The sequence below is a fragment of the Bemisia tabaci genome, chromosome 3, assembly GCF_918797505.1.
Source record: "Bemisia tabaci chromosome 3, PGI_BMITA_v3".
In the NCBI taxonomy this organism is placed as follows: Eukaryota; Metazoa; Arthropoda; class Insecta; order Hemiptera; family Aleyrodidae; genus Bemisia; species Bemisia tabaci.
In genome coordinates, this window is record NC_092795.1 from 42,709,441 (window position 1) to 42,726,956 (window position 17,516).

The 17,516-nt window shown below is 36.9% G+C and overlaps 1 protein-coding gene across 4 annotated transcripts; it reads left to right on the plus strand.

Annotated features, from left to right (window-relative positions):
* Positions 1 to 2,406: 2,406 nt before the first annotated feature.
* On the plus strand, positions 2,407 to 16,902 carry Ubr1 (Ubr1 ubiquitin ligase). 4 transcript variants are annotated; one of them, XM_019052341.2, is made up of 5 exons: positions 2,407 to 2,592; positions 3,127 to 3,363; positions 5,398 to 5,682; positions 7,633 to 12,612; positions 13,367 to 16,902. In XM_019052341.2, the coding sequence occupies exons 3-5, from the start codon at positions 5,413 to 5,415 to the stop codon at positions 13,676 to 13,678; spliced, it is 5,562 nt and encodes a 1,853-aa protein (XP_018907886.1). In that variant the 5' UTR covers positions 2,407 to 2,592; positions 3,127 to 3,363; positions 5,398 to 5,412; the 3' UTR covers positions 13,679 to 16,902. The 4 variants fall into 4 exon arrangements, with proteins under 4 accessions (XP_018907886.1, XP_018907885.1, XP_018907883.1 ...); XM_019052340.2 differs by lacking the exon at positions 3,127 to 3,363 and adding an exon at positions 4,048 to 4,274; XM_019052338.2 differs by lacking the exon at positions 3,127 to 3,363.
* The last annotated feature ends 614 nt before the right edge of the window (positions 16,903 to 17,516 follow it).

Sequence of the window (17,516 nt, forward strand, 5' to 3'; positions counted from 1 at the left end):
TGTTGAAGTCCCTTCCATCTTATGTCACTCGAGTGCAGGGCCGGATTAAGGGGGTAGCCCATGGCGGCAAATTTTGCAATTTTTTTAAAGGTGGGTATAAAAAAAAATCGGATTTGGAAAAAAAAAATTATCAATGAGAAAAGGGGACAAAATCTATCTTTCCTGAGAGTATAGTAATTTCTAATATTGCCGTTTTTCGGTGATACAAGAGACAGCATCTTTAATTAGTCGAGTTAAGAGAGGAATTAAATACGCAATTTGGCCTGGAGCTCAGCGCAGAGAGGATTGACGACGAGGACTTGAGATGAAAAGGACAAGCCCTCGGCACGGCGTGGCGGTTGACTTATAACACATATTAGCGCCTACAAGACTGAATGAATACTTCACCCATTGCGCCAAGCACAGTGCGGTCAGTCAGGGGCGGTTGACGTGACCGCGTGAAACGCATAGCGCCTACAAGACTGCAGGAATACTTCACGCATTGCGCCAAACACAGTGCGATCAGCCCGGCGCAGCGGCGGAGGTTAAAATTATATTCAACCGCATTTATGTTTGTTCTTTCATAATTTTTTGGTTCATTTCTTATAAATGGAGGACCTTGTCCACATAGAGATATGTTTACGGAACTTAACTTTCGCGCAAAGTTCCGTGAAATTTGCCAGTAGGTAGTGTTGACAGGGCTTTCGCAAAAAAATTATCCAACACGAGTAGGTAAACGCGTCTTATGCACCCCTCCCCCTCCGGCAATTTCACCTGATGGTTTTTATTGATGTTTCAAAACGAATGAGAAGGAGGCGGCAAAATACAGGCGGCCCATGGTCGGCGAGTTGGTGAATCCGGCCCTGCCCGAGTGTTGTTTAACGAATTAAGAAATTGACGGTGAAATTACCAGACCACGGATCTCGGTTTGCGACTTTGTAGACTTCTTGTCATACCTTATTTTTTAAATTGAAACCTGCGCAACGTCAACTCCTTAGAATTTCTACGTTTTTTCTTCTCTGTGCAAAAAAACCGTGTAAAAATATCATGAAATGATATGGATTTGCTCTCCTTCAAAAATATGAAACGGGAGCTGCGGATATGTTAAAACATAGCAAGCGAGATCGTAGTCCGGTAGTTTCACCGTCGAAATGATATTACTTATTTTGAAGTCCTTCGCGGTTACATAACAACTTTAATCGATTTTTTCTCCTTTTTTTTCTGGGGAACAATTTTATCACAAATTTAATGTTACTCGGAGAGTAAAGACTATTTGTTGACACTGGTCAAGCAATTGTTGAGTTGAAAAAATAAATAATGAATCAATGGCTGTAGTGAAAAATGCACACTTCCCGTTGAAATTTTTGCGCAGAAAAAAATTCAAGCTATATTTTTGAGGCTCTCCTACTTGCGTATCTTTCCTGAGAACAGTCTGCCGTAATTCAAAAGGGGAGCTGTGAGGTGTTGTCTTGCGAGGACCTTACAAGGAGGAGGGAGGGGGGCGGGGTGTCTTGAAGTCTGTCCAATGTGCTCTGCCTCATATACTGGAACAGCCCTTTAAGTATTTGGTATTAAGTAATATTAAGTACATCTAACGAGGAACGGGTGAGAGAGGGGTATTTTCATCTCATAAAATGAAGAGATCTTGATTTTAATCTGGGATCATTCGCGCGTTATTGTTCTGATGCTTTGTGTCTTGTGGAGAGGCCAATGCATGAAACAAAATTTAAAGAGCAAAATGAGATGGATACGGGGAAGTGCGAAGAGCTTTGTCATCAAGGCTGAGAAGCACAAATATGGTATTGATCATCATCGTCAAGGATTCCTTTCTGTTCTTTGTCTTATTAGAATATTATTCCCCCTCTTGCAAATTTCAGATTGTGCGTTTATAATTTGGATTGTCAACTTAAGGATTGACGTTCAAATTACGTATGCCTGTGGTCCGTATTTCAGGAGAAGGCAGGAGAAACTTTAGTCTGAACGTGCAGGATAGAGAGGTAAGTGAAATTCAAAATCAGAACCAGATTGCGAAATCTATCTCGATCAGTTTTGAATCCAGCAAAATTTGGCATCGGTGTTGGCCTTTTGTAGCTAAATTTTATCAACAGAGGGCGCTCTCTGCATTTTGCTAATCAAAGACTGAAGGTGTCTGCCACGTTAAACATCCAGTTGCGTCACCAAGAACACAGTTTAGAAGGTTTGCGTTGTCAGATTGACTAATGCCATTCAGATTATATTACATTTTCTGGCTTTCTTTAACATGCTATGGAAGTCTATGTCTTAATCTATTTAACATACTTTGGTGTTAAGTTCTTGAGGGATTCCGCGTGCCCAAAAAACCAAATTACAAATTCTGATTTCAGCAAACTGACAACGTTGATGACGTCATTCGATACAAAACTTGAAGTGAGCACTACCTCCATCTTTTACCTACGTCAGTCAGCTGTCGCGTAGCTGTTGTAAACTCCATCTTGCGTCAGCTCTGCTGCAATTTTAACTAAAATTTTAGCGACCACTCAATAATTTCAGTGTTTTTTCTCTCAGATCGTGATCATAAGTGTCAATATGCGAAAATATTTACTCTAAAACAAAGTTTCAAACCGCAGTTTCATGGTAAATACTATGTTTCTGAAGTGTGTGTTGTGTTTATATCATGATGTTGCAGCTTCTGTTTTCCGGATTTCTGAAAGCAAGTGAAAGTGCGAAACAAAGAGTTCGCCACTCACTTCTTATGAAATGCTCATTTTAACTATCAGGAGTTTGACTTTAATCCTGTCCCATTATTTACGCCAGTTGTAATTGGTAGCCAACATCATAATTCGCCTACAGTTGTCTTTGGTCCTTGTTGCAAGTTTGTTTATTCTGTTGTGAGTTTGTCTCCTTGATCTTGCCGTTCACAATGATGATGACTTTTGCTGTCATCTAAACAGGCGGGTGCCCTCTACTTCACACAATTCTCTAATTATCTAACGTGGTGTTCATCTATCTTTTTATTAGACAATATAAGGATTTTGGAGAGGGCCGCCGTTAGGTTGTCAGCACATAGGTTGTCTTGAAAATACCTCTGCTCATTGCGTTCTCCTGTATGCACTCATTCTCAACTCGCATTGCTTTCTATTTCATTTAAAAATCTCCCTTATATTGCAGATGATTCATATTTGGTAATCTACAGAGTACAAGAAGATGCTATGAAAGATGTAAACCAACTATATGGTTACAAACACTAACCTATACCCACTTTTACTCTGAATGAGTAATTGCGTATCTTCTCTCCATGTTTTCACTATCAAGGAAATGAGTAATAATTTGAAATTCTCAGTATAAGTGCACTTGAGTTTACATGCACCTTCCTGCAATTATCGCAAGGTGTAACCTTGATTTCAGGTGCGTCATCTGTATCATCCTGCTCATTACTTAGGTTATGTTCCCTCAGTTAAGTACGAATGTATCAATTCTATTTTTAACTTTAGTCCTTTATCCCTTAATGTGCCTCAGCATTGATCATTGACTTATAAATTTTCTGAGCTCTAATCACAGACTTCCACACATGAAACTTATTTATAGGTAATAGGTTTCAACTTGACTTACCAGCCTCTCACCTCATCTATTATTGATCATTTTTGTCCCTGCCAAGAATATGACAGGCTTCTTTGACAATTATTTGGATAGATGATTTATGAAATAGAATAATCACTCTCTGATAAGATGATTTAATGATAACCACTGTCCAACCACCTAACCTCTCATCATTAGTCTAGAGTTTGATTTGTGTAAGAATGAGAGTCCTAGTGGACCCTATTTAAGTGAGTAAATTGTCTACGTATGTGGCAGATCAATATGCTAGACTACCAACAAGTAGATGGGCTCATTGGTACCGCTCCTTCAGCAAAAATTTCCAGCAGTGCTCATTGTTTAGGTGCATCCAGTTGTTTACATAGGAAAGATTAGAGTTTATTCAGTTACCTAATTTCTTTTTTTTTAGAGGTTGAGTGTTTTGCTCGACCTAGACTTTTTCTAAAATGACTGCTTGCGTTTATTTCATGTAATTCCTCCACTTCTTCTGTTAAGGAAAATACCTTTTCATTTGAGACTCAACCACTTACAACCCGAACCAGTCCACGCACGTCAGTCACTGCGCTTGTTTTTCACATCCACTCCCCTACTCGACTTTAGTCCATGTGACAAAGCATTGGCTCATTCAGGAATGGCGCCATAGGAAATGCATTGCACACTAACCTGCCTCTGCCACCGCGTAGATGGGTTTCTGCATTCTTTCATGAGAACGTCTGACTTAAGTACGTGGATTGGTTCTGCTAACAATCATAATGGAACTAAACTTTCCATATTTACCTACTCTTTTTTGAAACTGTAAGAAATCCTGGCACGAGATTCAGGAGCTTTTTTGACATGAGTATCGTCAAAATTTCAAGAGTTACAATTAATTGTAAACTTACTCTCATGAAGAAACACAAGTGAGGCCTCCAGTCGGATTGCTTTCTTGTTTTAGGTTTTTGGTTTTACAAGAACTTCCCATTTGTATCGCATGTTGCAAGGTGCTTGATTAAGCAAGTGATGAACATCTCTGAATGGTTAGGATTGAAGATTAAAGGGAAGAATCTAGCTCGCCTTTTCTTACACCTCATATCTCATAGTTTTTCAGTCTTCCTTGCTGAAGTGTCATTAGTGGTTTCGCCCAAGTTTCAAATAGTTTACTCATTGATGTCAAAATTTGTACAACTTTTCTTCTCTAATGAATGTAAATGATACGTTAGAAGATGTGAAAAATTTCTCTTTTCAATGTATAAATCATTATTTTCTAGTGTAGAAGTGAGACTGGGGTCATCTCTCACGAATAAAAAACATTAAATGCTTTTTCCTTTTTAGTGGCTGCAAACTGAAAACACTCGGGGTTAACGTTCGATTTCTGCATGTTTGTGCTGTCCAAGATAACTCTTATCATGATTGATTCATGAAAGGTTTCTTTCAAGATAAAATCCATACATTTTTTTATTGTTTCCATGACAAATCGTCAATACAGTTCTACTGCATTGTAATTGAAAGGCAGAACTTGCATCTGATCAGTTGGCAATTTTGATGAAAATACAGTTCGCAAATGGGAAGCCAACAACTTCTTACTAATCTGATGATAGTTCCCAAGAAATTCGCACCTGTGACAGGGGCTTGGAAACTTGAGAAGATGTTGGCAAATAGTGAATAGTAAACTTCCACTTTTCAGCAAGTATTATACATTTCATGAAAAGTTTCATGCTGTAAATTTAGGTCTAGTACTGAGTCTAGTAGCTAATGCACCAGACTGTACTCTTATTGTCAGTGTCAATTAAGGCCCTTTGTTGAGAAAATATGTGCTACAAGAATGAAAATAGGTCCTCAAGTAATCAAATTTCTGGTCTTTTTCAGGTGTAAGTCTCTAGCATGGACGACTATCCTATGGAAATGACTCCGCCCTTGCCAATTTTTCCGGACCTGACCAAACCCGGAGTCGTGGCATCGTGGCGTGAAAAATTTGAGAAGGGTGTCCTTTCCTGCACTCATTTTAAAGAACATTGGCGTTTATGGGTGCCTAAGCTATTGAGTCCTGATCCTAATGGGAATTGCCTTGAGTGGAATTTCGATGAAGAAAGGACACAGAAAATTTTATTTGATTCATTAGAAGAATTCATCTGTAATGGAGACCCCCAAGAGGTGCGTACTTATAATTTTACTCATTTATCTGATACAACATGGCAATTGATAAAAAAAAATCAAGCTAAAGGCCAAAAATAAATTAAACAAGTGATATTTCAAAATACATGTAGATGAGAAATAATATAAAACTTACAAGAAACGGAGCTAACGTTTCAACCGCCAACAAACTTCGATCTTGTCGATCTTTGTTGGCAGTCAAAACGTTAGATTTGTTTCTTATAAGTTTTGTATTATTTCCCATCAACATGTAGTTTGAAATATTACTCCTTTAATTTATTTTTTGTTTGTAGCTCGATTTTTTTATAAATTACAAGGTTCTATGCAGCTTAGCCAGCCAAATTTGGCATTAAAATGTATTTATCTGATACTTTATATCTTGTTGAAGTTAATTAAATTTTAGCATTCTGTATGCTATTGATAATCTCAAAATGAAGGTAGATGGTAGCAGGGGTTGGATATATCTTAGACCTCCAGCTGTAAATTTCAAAATGATTGCTGGATATGTACCATTTATCAGTCATATATTTTGCAGTTTCAATCACTAATTTAGTCCGTAGCATCTAGGGCATTACACAGCAAATTGGAGCACTGGGTGCAAATTTTTTTTTTTTTTGCACCTTGAATCATTTGTGGAAAATGTCTTTACAAGCGGACCGCATTTTGCAATAAGGAACCATCATTTTAATATTATCTATAAAAGCACCATCCACAATGACACATACACTATAAATAGAGCTAAAAATAGTTGCTCATAATTTGAAAATGTATTCTAACTATAGAACACTAGTTTTCTTTTGTATATTTGGTCAACTTTATACCTCAAAGAAAATCTTAGAAATCTAGTGATCTTTTGGAGGCGTTACTTAAAGTGATTCTTTGTAAGAACTATGTCTAACTTAAGTGACAGATTTTTTTTTAGTGTGAAGTACTTAACAATTTAACAATGTTTTCTATGCCTATTCAAGGATTTTTTCGGTGCCTGTCAATACTTTGAATATTTAATTTGTGCCTGTCTCAAAGCAACCATTTCAACTACGTATGGTTTTCCTAAATACTTACTCAATTTCTAAGACAGCACAACTGTCCAGACTGAGGAGTATGTAGTTCACGTCTGATCAGTGTATTTTATTTTGGTTACTCGTTTTTTTCATACTGTAATTTACGATTAAATTTTAGTTTACTTTAGAGTCCCTTTATATTTAGAGTTGAGACAATGTGAATCCATTTCTGATTGCTTCCTGTATTTTAGGCCTCCACAGTGTCAAAAACGGGAATAAAGATTACATTTTCACCGATTGCAAAGTTTATAATCTAGAATGGACCAGGGAATAACGGGTTCGGCAAGGAACAAACGGAATGAGAGGAGGAACGGAGAGAGGAATTTGAGAATGAGCCGATCAAAGATAAGGAAAAACTATCAATTTGTGTAATCTTTATTCCCATATGTGACTCCGTGAGGGGGGGTTGTCTTAACTCTCGGTATAAAGGAACTCTAGTTTACTTTAATTTAGGTTTTTATCACTCATTGTTTTAGCCTGTACAAACCATAAAAGAAGTTGATTATTTTTTTATATCGGGAGTTCTAAGAAACTCTTCTGACCTATCCATTGATGCAAACTGCTCCAATTTTCTAATACTGATTTTAATATGGCTACATTTAAATACATCTAATGGTACTGCTAAGAACCTGTCAAGATTATAATTTTTTCTTATGATAGCTTTGATCTGCAAGTAAAATTATATTCTGCTCAATTTCTACAATTCCATTGTTGCTAAGAGATTTTGCCTTTGACTGTGATTTCCTCAAAAAGTATTATAGCTATTCTGAACTAATTTTTCTGTAACACAACAAATTTTCAATTTTAGTTTTTTCAATGAAGATTTTCAGTAATCTTCCCATTTTTTTCTTTTTTTTCACACCAATTTTTTCTCTTTCATTATTTTCAGATTTTCAAAAGTCTCAGTCAAATGGAGAATCCACCATCTGTTTGTGGGCGCGTTTTTAAAATGGGAGAGCCAACATACAATTGCCGTGAATGCGCAATGGATGCCAGTTGCGTCTTCTGTGTTGATTGCTTCAAAAAATCCCCGCATAGACTACATAAATACAAAATGGGGACTTCCAATGGTGGTGGTTGCTGCGACTGTGGAGATATAGAAGCCTGGAAGAAGGAACCGTACTGTGATATCCACATTGCCGGAATTCAAAATCGGCAAGCAACCGTCAAGGTTTTACCATCTGACACGCGTAAAAGAGCTCGGATTACTTTCTACTCTATTTTGAATTATACCTATCAGTTATTGACAATTGAACACTCACCAGGGCTACCAGCTGAGCTTCGTTTGCATGAGGCGCAAGATAATCCAATAATTTTTCTCGACACTCCTGACACTTATTGCACAGTTTTATACAATGATGAGACTCACACATTTGAGCAAGTTATTTCAACTCTAGCCCGTGTTATCAAGTGTTCACAACGAGATGCCATTGAGTTTGTCACAAATATTGACAGGGAAGGCCGTGCAGTAGTTAAATGCTCCACTTTTCAACATTGCACACAAGTTAAGTCTGAAATCGAAAAATTCACGTCACGTCACGGAAATCGTGCTCTCAAAGCGCTGGTTGTTCATGCACATGTTGTTGCCCACCAATTATTCGCTCTTCGTCTTTTGACATGGCTGCAAAAAATTCTCATGCACTCAGAGGGCTTTCGCTCTCTGTTCTGTGAAGAAGCTCTTAAGCCTCGAGGTACAGACCCATGCATTGTTGAGGGTATTTTGAGGCGAGACTCGAATTTGTGGAAATCAGCGCGGCTTCATTGGCACAGGCTGTTCATTTCAGGTATGATGATGGAGTATGAAAGCAAGAAAACCTTTGCACGGGTATTTGCCAAGAATTACGGATCAATAATGAAGGATTTTATTCGTGATGATCATGATCACTCATTTTCCGTCGCATCTCTTGCCGTCCAAGTGTTCACCGTTCCAACTCTAGCACATTATTTGATCGCAGACGAAGACGTCATTTTTATCCTCCTCAACACATTTGTCTCTGAGTGCGCGAGGAAGGTGAACAAGCAAAACAAGTTGGAATTTGAGAAAAATATTTATAGCAATACTTTTAAGCGAGCTCAGTATGTCTTGTATGATTTGCGATATTTGTTAGGAGTTGTTCCAGAAGTGTGGACGGACAATCTAAGGAAAGGGGTATTACATGGTGTTACATTGATCTTAAAACTTTTGTCATATATGCAAGGCATGGACACTGTCACGAGGCAAGTTGGTCAACATATGGAATATGAACCAGAATGGGAATCAGCTTTTAATCTTCATATTAAGTTAGCGCCTGTTATAACTCAAATGTTAAAATGGTGTGGAACTGATAGAGTTGTTCTTATTAAAGCATACCGCGCCACTTTGAAAAAGTTAATTGTCAATGCTGGATTTGATCCAAATCAAATTGGAGAAGTGCGTGAGCTAGCAGATCATAGTGCATCATGCATTCAGTTTGATGTCTCATCGCAGCCAGTGTCAATTCATCTCCCTCTATCCAGATTTTTGGCTGGTTTACATCTTCATTTAGAAAAATTTGGATTACACTTCGACAGTTCTGAGTTTCAGCTTCCAGGGAAACACACTCCTGAGCAAATCATTGAGCCTGTCCTCCGCACTCAAGTAATGATCTCTCAAGTCCACGCTGGAATGTGGCGGCGCAACGGCTATTCATTGTTAAATCAGATTTATTTCTATCACAATGTCAAGTGCCGCTCTGAAATGTTAGACCGTGACATCGTACTTTTACAAATTGGAGCATCTCTCATAGAAAGTAATGAGTTTCTAATCCATGTACTTAATAAGTTCAACCTTATCAACTGGGCAAACCCATTGTTTGATCTAAAGGTCATAAAAAATCACGAAGAAGATAGTTTGCGACAAGTTACAAATTTAGTGGAAGAATTTTTATCTTTATTGATTCAAATTGTTGGAGAGAGGTATGTGATAGGCGTTGGTAAAGTTACCCCAGAAGACTGCATCAAAAAAGAAATTATCCAGCAGCTGTGCGTCAAGCCCTTGCCTCACTCTGAGCTTAATAAGACGTTACCAGACGATGGGAATCATGAAACAGGACTTGAAAGTGTGATAAATGAAGTTGCTGTCTTCAAAAAACCCTCACAGAGTTTTGGCAAAGGTGTTTATGAACTCATGAAACAGTATTATAATGATTACAACACTTTCTTTTACCACTATACGAAAGAAGAGCTCTCTCGCTCAGAAGAAGAACAACGGAAAAGGCGGAAAGCTGCTGGTGAACTGGAGTGCTGTCCACCTCCTCAGTTGCCAGAATTAACTATGAGTTTCAACATGATTGCAAATTTGTTGCAGTGTGATGTGATGCTCCATGTCATGCAAATTGTATTGGAACGTAGTTTGAACTTGAGAGCTCAAAGTTTTTCTGAAGCCCAGTTACATAAAGTTTTGCATCTCATTGGTTATGCACTCCATGAAGAAGAGAAGAAAACTTACTCATTTTTCATATTTACCGAAAGGGCGGAAAAGTGGAAGCTGGAAAGTTTAATTGAAGAATTAATCAAAAGCCCCCGCGTCGAATGCCACAAAGACCTCCTAATTTGGACTTTGAATAAATTCCGACAGGTCTCAGCATTTCACAAACCAGCTAAAACAGAATCAGAAGATGCCCCTGCACAGCAAGAAAGCTCTCCTTTACAAAGTAACAACTTAAAGGATAAAGAGCGTAGAGCTCTGTTAGCAAAGCAGCAGAGAGAAAAGATCATGGCACAAATGAAAGCTCAGCAAAAAAACTTCATGCAAGAAAATGCCAAACTGTTTGAAGAGACCGAAGCTACCAAAACAGATGATTTGGATGAGTCAATGGATGTGGTTTTAGATGTTTGGAATGAGTATCCAGTTGCCCTTGGTGTCAATCAGACGGCAAGAGCAGTTTCAGATACAACGTACACTTGCATCCTGTGTCAGGAGGATCAAAAAGTCACAGCAGATGGACCTGCAATGGTCTTAGCTGCGTTTGTTCAAAAATCAACGGTTTTGTGTAGAAACCGCAGCTCAGAAGAAAACTTGGATGACAGTGCCCTCCTGCAAGATCCATACAATATTCCCTCAAGCTACGCCCCAACCCCTCACGCCAGCACTTGCGGTCATGTAATGCATAGCACCTGTTGGTTAAAATACTTCGAAAATGTTTTCAACAAAGAAAATAGGCGGCCGTCTCGGTCAGTAATGCCAACCGTCTATGATGTTGAGAAAGATGAGTATCTCTGCCCTCTGTGCGAGAGTTTAAGCAACACTGTCTTGCCTCTAATCCCTCCATTACATACACTGCAGCAAAAAGTGCCAGAAATTCCAGAGTATACTTTGGATAGTTATATTGAAGCAGTAAATGTAGCAATAAATTACAAAAAACATTTTTCATCAAAGAAACCAAAACTCTCAAGTTGTTCTAGTGACGCTGATTCAGCTCCCTCTAGCAGTAAGTCTCCTGAAATTTCAGAAGCAAGCCTGTCACGTGCCAGCCAGAGTAATGACTCATCTTTCTCTCAACCTGCTCAGGCAGATGCGGCATCTGTTTCAGAGCAAACAGGTGAGCAAGTCTTATCTGATTACTTGATGGAAGAGAGTGCCAACATCCGAGAACTATCCCCAGAAGTTGTCACAGAATATTCTGATGGAGAAATGGAAGTATTGGACCGTGATTATCATTTTGATGATGAGGTTGTGATGCAAATAGTTTACCTTTCAGCTCCACCAAACCCCTCTCAACCCAAGCCATCAAATTCTGCGCAGAGCTCAACAGATGTTTCCAATGTTATCTCCTCTCCAATTTTATCTGATAACTTACTCCATAAAATTCTGATGTTTGCTAAAGTTACTTACACCAAGGGGTTGGGTCCATTATCCCGGCCGGATGATTCCAGAGTTCCTATGATGACTTGGCGGTCTTGTGCATACACTATCACAGCACTAGAATGGTATTTACGAGATGTTGGTAAACCACTTTTAGGTGACTTTTCAAGCCGTCAAGAAGATTGCATTGATGCATTGGTGCGTGTCACAAGTATTCTAGGTTCTGTATGGAATAAAGAGCAAGTCATCAATAACCATGGGCTCAAACTCTTACAACTGATTTTAGATGGTAACCACTGCGTTTTAGACTGGGATTGCTTTGGTGTTCTGGTGCCCTTGACAATGGCACTGCCAAACTTATTTTACCCAGAGAAACCAACACCTCTCCCACTAGGAACTGCCATTGATTGCTACACACTACGACTCATTTTTACAGCACATATAACGCAAATTATCTTAACATGTAATTTGGACCCTAATGATTTTATGGATGACAATGTGATTGAGGATGCATCAGATTTTGAGTGTTTGCGAAATATCATCAAAATCCTTCGTGGAATGAAAAATGACGACGAGATTTATCCTTACGTAGCGTGGAAACAAATTCAAAGGCTTTCTCGGCCTTTCCTACGATCAGCTGTTATATTTTACCACTTTCTCACCGGAGTCCCTGCCCCACCTTGTCTAACAGAAGTTGGAGGAGACACTTATGAAAATATGTGTCGATATCTTGGCTTGCCCACATCGTGTAAAGAACTTTTAGACCATGAATCTATTACAAAATTAATTACTAAATGGAGTGAACACAAGAAGATAAGAGAAATCATCCATGAAAACAAAACATATCCGTTCAGGGATCTCCTAGCAATAAATCAATTGGTCAATTTGCCTGAAGACTATAGCGAGCTGATAAATACAGTTTCATTGTTTACATGTCCAAATAGTGATCATGAAGATTCAAGAAATCCAACTATGTGCCTCGTTTGTGGCGAAATGCTCTGCTCTCAAAGTTACTGCTGTCAAACAGAGATTAGTTCTAACACATTGGTAAGTTATTTTTAGTGGCATTCTTGCTTCTCTTAAAGCTATCTTATGTCTTCCAAAGTACCTTGACCAAAATTTTTTTGCGCACACTTTCCACAAAAAAATTTAATAATAAAATAAAGTCCTGACTTTTGCTATTTTTACCTTTTTCTAACAAAGCTCTAAAAGACATTGAAACAATCTAGGATTTTATTGCGACAATTCTGTGCCAATCGATTGACTTTTCTCAAAATTTTCCTCCAATTTTCAAAGTTATGAGCTTTTTTTTTCTTTTTTCTTTGTTAATATGTTATTCAGTAGTTGATTCGAAACCTGCTGTTGCTTGATTAATTTTTAAATTAAAACTTTGAGGAGAAAATTTTGAATGAGTAAATCTTCAATGCACTCTGTGAAATCTGCCCATCCTATTCTGTGCGGTTAGAATTGAAATCTCATGTTTGCTTGTTAGAGCTTTGTCGCATAGTCAACTTCACTCTGAAATTTAATGAAATATTTTGTCCCCTTTTGTAGAGTGAAGAACCTTAATTTCTATTCATAATTTTGTCCTTTCTATTTGAAATTAAATGTTACTATTGATAAAAATCTCTTTGCAAGACAATCAGCATGTTTTTCTCATCAATACTTGAGAGATTAAGTAGAGTTCTAGACTTCAGCTAACAAAAGTAATTCATCAAAAATTGCCTGTTTTGAGCTGTGTTGGAATGTAGTTGCGACTTTGTAAATGTGAAAAAAGCTGAAGTCTTTGATTTGTTTACAGGTCGGTGCTTGCAATTACCATGCGCATACATGTGGAGCGGGTGTTGGGATCTTCTTGCGTGTGCGAGAGTGCGAAGTTTTACTCCTAGCGACTCCAAACAGAGGCTGCTTTTTGTTACCGCCGTACTTAGACGACTATGGTGAAACAGACCAAGGTCTCCGCAGAGGGAACCCTCTACACTTGTGCCACGAGCGGTACAAAAAGTTGAAATTGCTATGGCTTAGCCATGGCATCCATGAAGAAATATCACGGTCGGTCGAATCCATATACCGAGTGCATAACCTTCAATCAACCCAGTGGCAACACCTGTAATGTATCTTTCTTTTTTTGTTGACATCATAGGAAGTTAGAGGCTCAATGTGGGCTAGAAAAAATCATTCAGTTTTAAGCTGTACATTGAAAGATGCCTCTACTGCCTTGCATATTTTGATTCTTGAGATTTCTAGCTTTGAAGCCCAAAATGTGAAAGGTAAAAAACCCATTTCCCGTTTTTGTAGAAAGATGGTGTCTCTAAGACTAATTTTAATGGCATCAGAAATTGGATGGATCTAGATTCTTTTTTTATTTCATTTTAATTTTCTCTTTCGTTAATATGGGACTCAAATCTTAATTCCTTTGCTTTCTGTGACGCCCAAATTTATTCTCCTGTACTCATTAAAAAGTATTCATCTGCACCTTGGAAAAAAAGAGAAGTAAGGAAAATTAACAGAAACAAGTTCAATTTACCATTTTGAGCACCAAACCCTATTGAGCTCTTAATTAGTGAGGACTTGGCTCTTTTATAACAACCAATTTGAGTGATTAGTAAGCTTAGCTCCCTTAATTTTTTCATTTTTAATAACGTTCGCTTGCAATAATTAGGAGTGCTCATTCTAATTTCTATTTTAGTACCATTTAATATGAAATTCTGGTCTCTGTGTTGAACCTGTTAAGGATCTCACATTAGTTTATCAGTCCTTTCACATTCAAAGGAAACTTGAATGGAAAAATCTGAGACGGGTTTTAAAAATGAATTTTTCATATAATCTTTGCAGAGTGTAAAAAAATGAATCCTTACTAACTTTCTTGCTTTTATATCTTTTCTTTGGTCTAGCCACAAATTAAGTGGCTTTTGGACATCAATTGCTTGCCTTTATCATGAAAAAGATGTGTAATTTCGTATTTTATAAATTTCTTTTTGTATTTTGCTGTCAACATTACGTCAAGAAGGAGGGGCAAAATCTAGGGAAAAAGTTGAATCTAAGACAACTCTATCAACTTAGTTGACTTAAAATGGTCAAAAATGTGCCTTGTATTCTTTTTCAAAAAATGTCTTTTTTGTAGAAGCTTAGATCAATAAATTGCAGCTAGATAAAATCAAAACTTTCATAAGTTAAACTGATCCTTATGTCACGATAATAGTTTGAAGAGATTATACACAATCACTTCACAAGTCACCCTTTGAATTATTGGAGTGTAATTTTAAAGTATGATAAAGAATTTTTAATGACTTAGACCCCTAGACCCTGCCAATGGTCTTCTTGCGTTGCGAAAAAAGTTGTATGATTTTACTGTGGGAAGTTGAATCTCAGTCATGAAGAAAGCGTTTATTCTCCCACTAGTGGCCCACTCACTCTAACCTTGCCGCACAACAAATCTATTGTACATAAAAATCTTAGCTAATCCTTGCTAATAATTGTGCAGTTTGTGGAAGGGTTAGTGGAATATTTTTCTTGTTTTCACCATTTTATTTTAACAAGATTAGGTTTCAGTTTTTATTCAAGTGTGATTTTTTACTTCTACGTTTTTTAAAATCTCATTTCGTGCAGTCTAACTGTTTGGATGACAAAAAGTAGGAATTGAACCTAACCAGCTACTTCAGCAGCTTGCAATCACTTCCCTTATCACTTTTATATTTCATGTTGTACTTGCAATGAAATCAATTGCTCTGAGTTATTGTTTCAGCAAGAACCTATAATTTTTCAGAAATAAGTAGTCTTTGCTTTTGTTAATAGTCATCTCCTCTCTATCTTCTTGTTTTTTCTGTATGTAAGTATTAGTTTGTATCTCCTTACAGTTATGGCTTTCCCAATGAAATTTTAAAGTTTTCACTTTACTCTCTATCTCTTACAATTTTCTGTGTACATACCATTAATACTCTATCGTTAACATTAGTCTGTAAAAGTGTACCATTCAAATTTTGTTCAAGAAGAGCTTTTAGTTACACAGGTCTGTCAACTAGAAGCCTTTTATTAACGACTCATTTATAATTTTATAAAAATTCGGAGCTTTCTGTGCAGAAGCCTTAAGGAAAACGACCAAACTTTGAGGAATCACTGAGAAAAAATTATTTGAACAGGTATTCAATTTGAACAAAATTGAAAATGATTCTCTATGATTATTAGATCATCAGTAACTTTTGTCCTCATGGTTTAAATTGGGCAAACAATTTTGTGTTTATTGACAGATTGAGAGATGATGTTTGCATGTAAATTTGTTTTTGTCTCATCAAATGGCTATCATTAAAATTTAAAAGTTCCTACAAATATTTTAAATGTTTGACCATGCAAATTTAAAACATGAAATCCTCATTTATCTTTTGAGGCTTTAATTGAAGAGTTTCTAATTGTTTTAATTTGGACACAGAAGTGATCACCAGATTTTAGTGTTGTGCTGAGGAATTATTTTTGATAAGGGTTGAACTGAAAAGATCAAATTTGAATTTGTTAAACACTTTAACTATTATTATTTTTTTTTCGTTGCTCCTGGAGAGTTGGTCTTTTTTTTTCTTCTTTTTTCTATCCAAGAGAATTGGAGTTTTCAATAAACGTAAAGGAAACAACTAAAGTGAATCATTTCTTTTCAAGCTGAAAATGTTGTGTTTTACTTCAGCGTTACCCCATTTGAATTTTTCTGTCACATGGAATCATCACAGTGTTTTCTTCTTTCTCAGCAAATTGATTTAGTCAAATGAGGTGTAAATTACTTTTATTTTTCACTGTCCCGTAGGGGTAAAAACTATAACTGTTGAAATACGAAGTCGGCTGTCAAAGTATTTCTGATGAGAATCTTTTTAAAGAATGTTCTTATGAACATGCAAAAGTATCAAAAGTGGATTTGATCGAAAAATCAGTTTTTTTTTTTTTTTTTTTTTTTTAAATAATCCTTTTTTATCAGCTCTATGTTAGAGAAATGTGCTGCTATATTCTTCTCTTTTAAAGAAGGAGTATTGTAAATATTTCTCACCAATTGTGATCAAGTGTTTGTTGTTCTTCTGAGAAATCAAAGCACAGGTCGTCTTAGAGAGTTGAATTTTTTTTTCAAATCAAACAGGGGCTATTCATAGTGCTTTTTGTTTGTATCTCAAATGTACTCAGTGAATTTCCACATGGAAAGAAATGTTTTAAAAAATGCCAACGTTTGACTCAAAAAAAGTATGAATGCTCTTCTAACGTACATCCTGTGCTTAATTAAATTGTTGCGTTTTTAGTTTCTGTGTACATATATATATTGAACTTGTAAAGATTTGTGTGATAAATAAATCTTTAAGAAGTTTATGTGGTTTTGTTCCATGGTCTTTTTCATGTATCCTCACAACGAAACCTCTCCCTATACGGTTTCAAAGCACCAGGAATGTTTAAGCATTGTAGGTTATGATGGTTCAAGAAACCCAAAACTCGCTTATTGTAGTTGTTTAGCAGCAATACTTGTACTGAATTCAGAGACTGAAATTTATATTTGGACGGTATAAGTCGGCAATCACACAACTCGTTTGAGGTGTCTAAAAATCTCTGCCTCTATGTTATTTTCTTAAAGGAGAACAAATTGACACAAATTGACATCGTTCCTTGAAGTTTATGCAGAATTTTCTTCGTACAGAGAAGAAAAATCACGGCAGTTTTAAAGAGTTGCCGTTGAGTAGTTTTACGTTTAAAAAATAAAGTATGACAGGAAGTCTACGACGTCGTAAACCAAGTTATGTGATTGCCAACTTACACGGTCAATGTACTTCAAGTAGACCAGATTTAGCAGAAAGTAAGAACTAAGCCATGTAATGAAAAAATTACTGATGAGTAGTTCTGAGGCAACTAATCGCAAATTTCCTCCGTTTTTCAGTTGGTTTGTAGTTGAAAGTTGACACCACTAAATGGAAATAAGACTGAGCTAGGGG

Excerpts from the sequence above, each read along its gene's own strand:
- Ubr1 (XM_019052341.2), top strand. The coding sequence starts at position 5,413 with ATGGACGACTATCCTATGGAAATGACTCCGCCCTTGCCAATTTTTCCG. Across the intron at positions 5,683-7,632 it reads GTAATGGAGACCCCCAAGAG|ATTTTCAAAAGTCTCAGTCA; the intron begins GTGCGTACTTAT and ends CATTATTTTCAG. Across the intron at positions 12,613-13,366 it reads AGATTAGTTCTAACACATTG|GTCGGTGCTTGCAATTACCA; the intron begins GTAAGTTATTTT and ends ATTTGTTTACAG.